The sequence below is a fragment of the Echinococcus granulosus genome (assembly GCF_000524195.1).
Source record: "Echinococcus granulosus chromosome Unknown EG_S00220, whole genome shotgun sequence".
In the NCBI taxonomy this organism is placed as follows: Eukaryota; Metazoa; Platyhelminthes; class Cestoda; order Cyclophyllidea; family Taeniidae; genus Echinococcus; species Echinococcus granulosus.
The window spans coordinates 57,907-59,090 of record NW_020170600.1 but is presented as its reverse complement, the minus strand read 5'-3'; the positions used below and the strand labels follow the sequence as shown (position 1 = coordinate 59,090).

Here is a 1,184-nt window from a genome sequence, read left to right as displayed (position 1 = left end):
TTTGATGGCTTTGCGTGTATCCGTGGGTAGCATCCGAGAATGCACTTTCTAGAAGCACTCATTGAGGTCAATTTGGATACCCAAATGATGCTACTGCATTGGGCTTCCTCTCAGCCTTTGTTAAGAATGTGAGTATTTGCATAGACATGATTTGAAACATCCACCTTGTTTCATGATTGAATATACAGTTGTTGAATTCCTGCCACCACATTCTGGTTTAATGCAGTGGCAACAGACCATTAATCCTATTAACTGTAAAGCTTTTCCTTTAGCGGAAGAATGAAATCTGCACCTTACACGTATATAATGCTCCCCATAAATAATTCTTGTGGTGACTCTGCTCCTATGAACATCAAATATGCTGGTGTACGATGACGGCTACCATCACTCCACTTATGCACTTACTGTCACCCATATCCAGAGCACGTGCTTCTTGCTAATTAAGGGAATTTTTCAGACAAGTCAGCCCTTATTCTTCAGCTGACCAAAGCTAAAATGTGAAATTGGAGTCACTTTAGCAAGGGTAAATTTTCACTAGCGTTTTGCACTGAATTTAAAATGACAAATCAAGTGGCATTTACTCCATTACGGAGCAGCGAAAATGTGATTTTTCTTTTAGATGGTAGTAAAATGCACCAAAATCTTCCAATGGGTATTTTTTTGGCCCTATTCATGCCATTTATCAACGGCGGTTGGTGTGCGTTCTCTGTTACCCTCATTTCCACACGCTAAGACGAAACCTTTTAAGGGAAGTACTGACACACAAAAATAAGTGAGAAGCCAACAATTTTCCTTCGTGCTTTCCACTTCTTCCCACTACTGTTTACTTATATATCTTCTACCAGTCTTCTTATGTCCCACCGAAGGCCCAGATGGGTGTATTTGCAGGTGTCACAAAGCTACCTCATAACACCTACAAAGAAGTAAAAAACGCAGAAGTCTTCTTTGAATACTCCAGCTTCTGTTGATTAAGGCGTAAAAGAGATAGTGCGACTAACGTCGCAAAAATGATGGCTATAATTCTCATCCTTGGGCTTAATAAGCTTTAATCGCCCTTTTGTTAAAAGAAGGAAAATCCTGTGTTCGGATTTGTGGAAAGTGAGATGCAGCATTGTTTATAAAGGTGGAGGGTTCCCTATTGCAAGGCAGTTAGCAAAATCACGCCGTCTGTAGGTAAAGGTTAT

At 40.3% G+C, this 1,184-nt stretch overlaps 1 protein-coding gene across 1 annotated transcript; it reads right to left on the bottom strand. All coding sequences in view use genetic code 11, as the record gives it.

The window, feature by feature from the left end:
* Positions 1-462: 462 nt before the first annotated feature.
* EGR_10443 (hypothetical protein) lies at positions 463-1,027 on the bottom strand (the record flags this gene model as incomplete). The annotated part of the gene is made up of 2 exons (XM_024499692.1): positions 463-490; positions 918-1,027. The coding sequence occupies 2 exons, from the start codon at positions 1,025-1,027 to the stop codon at positions 463-465; spliced, it is 138 nt and encodes a 45-aa protein (XP_024345899.1).
* Between the last annotated feature and the right edge of the window lie 157 nt (positions 1,028-1,184).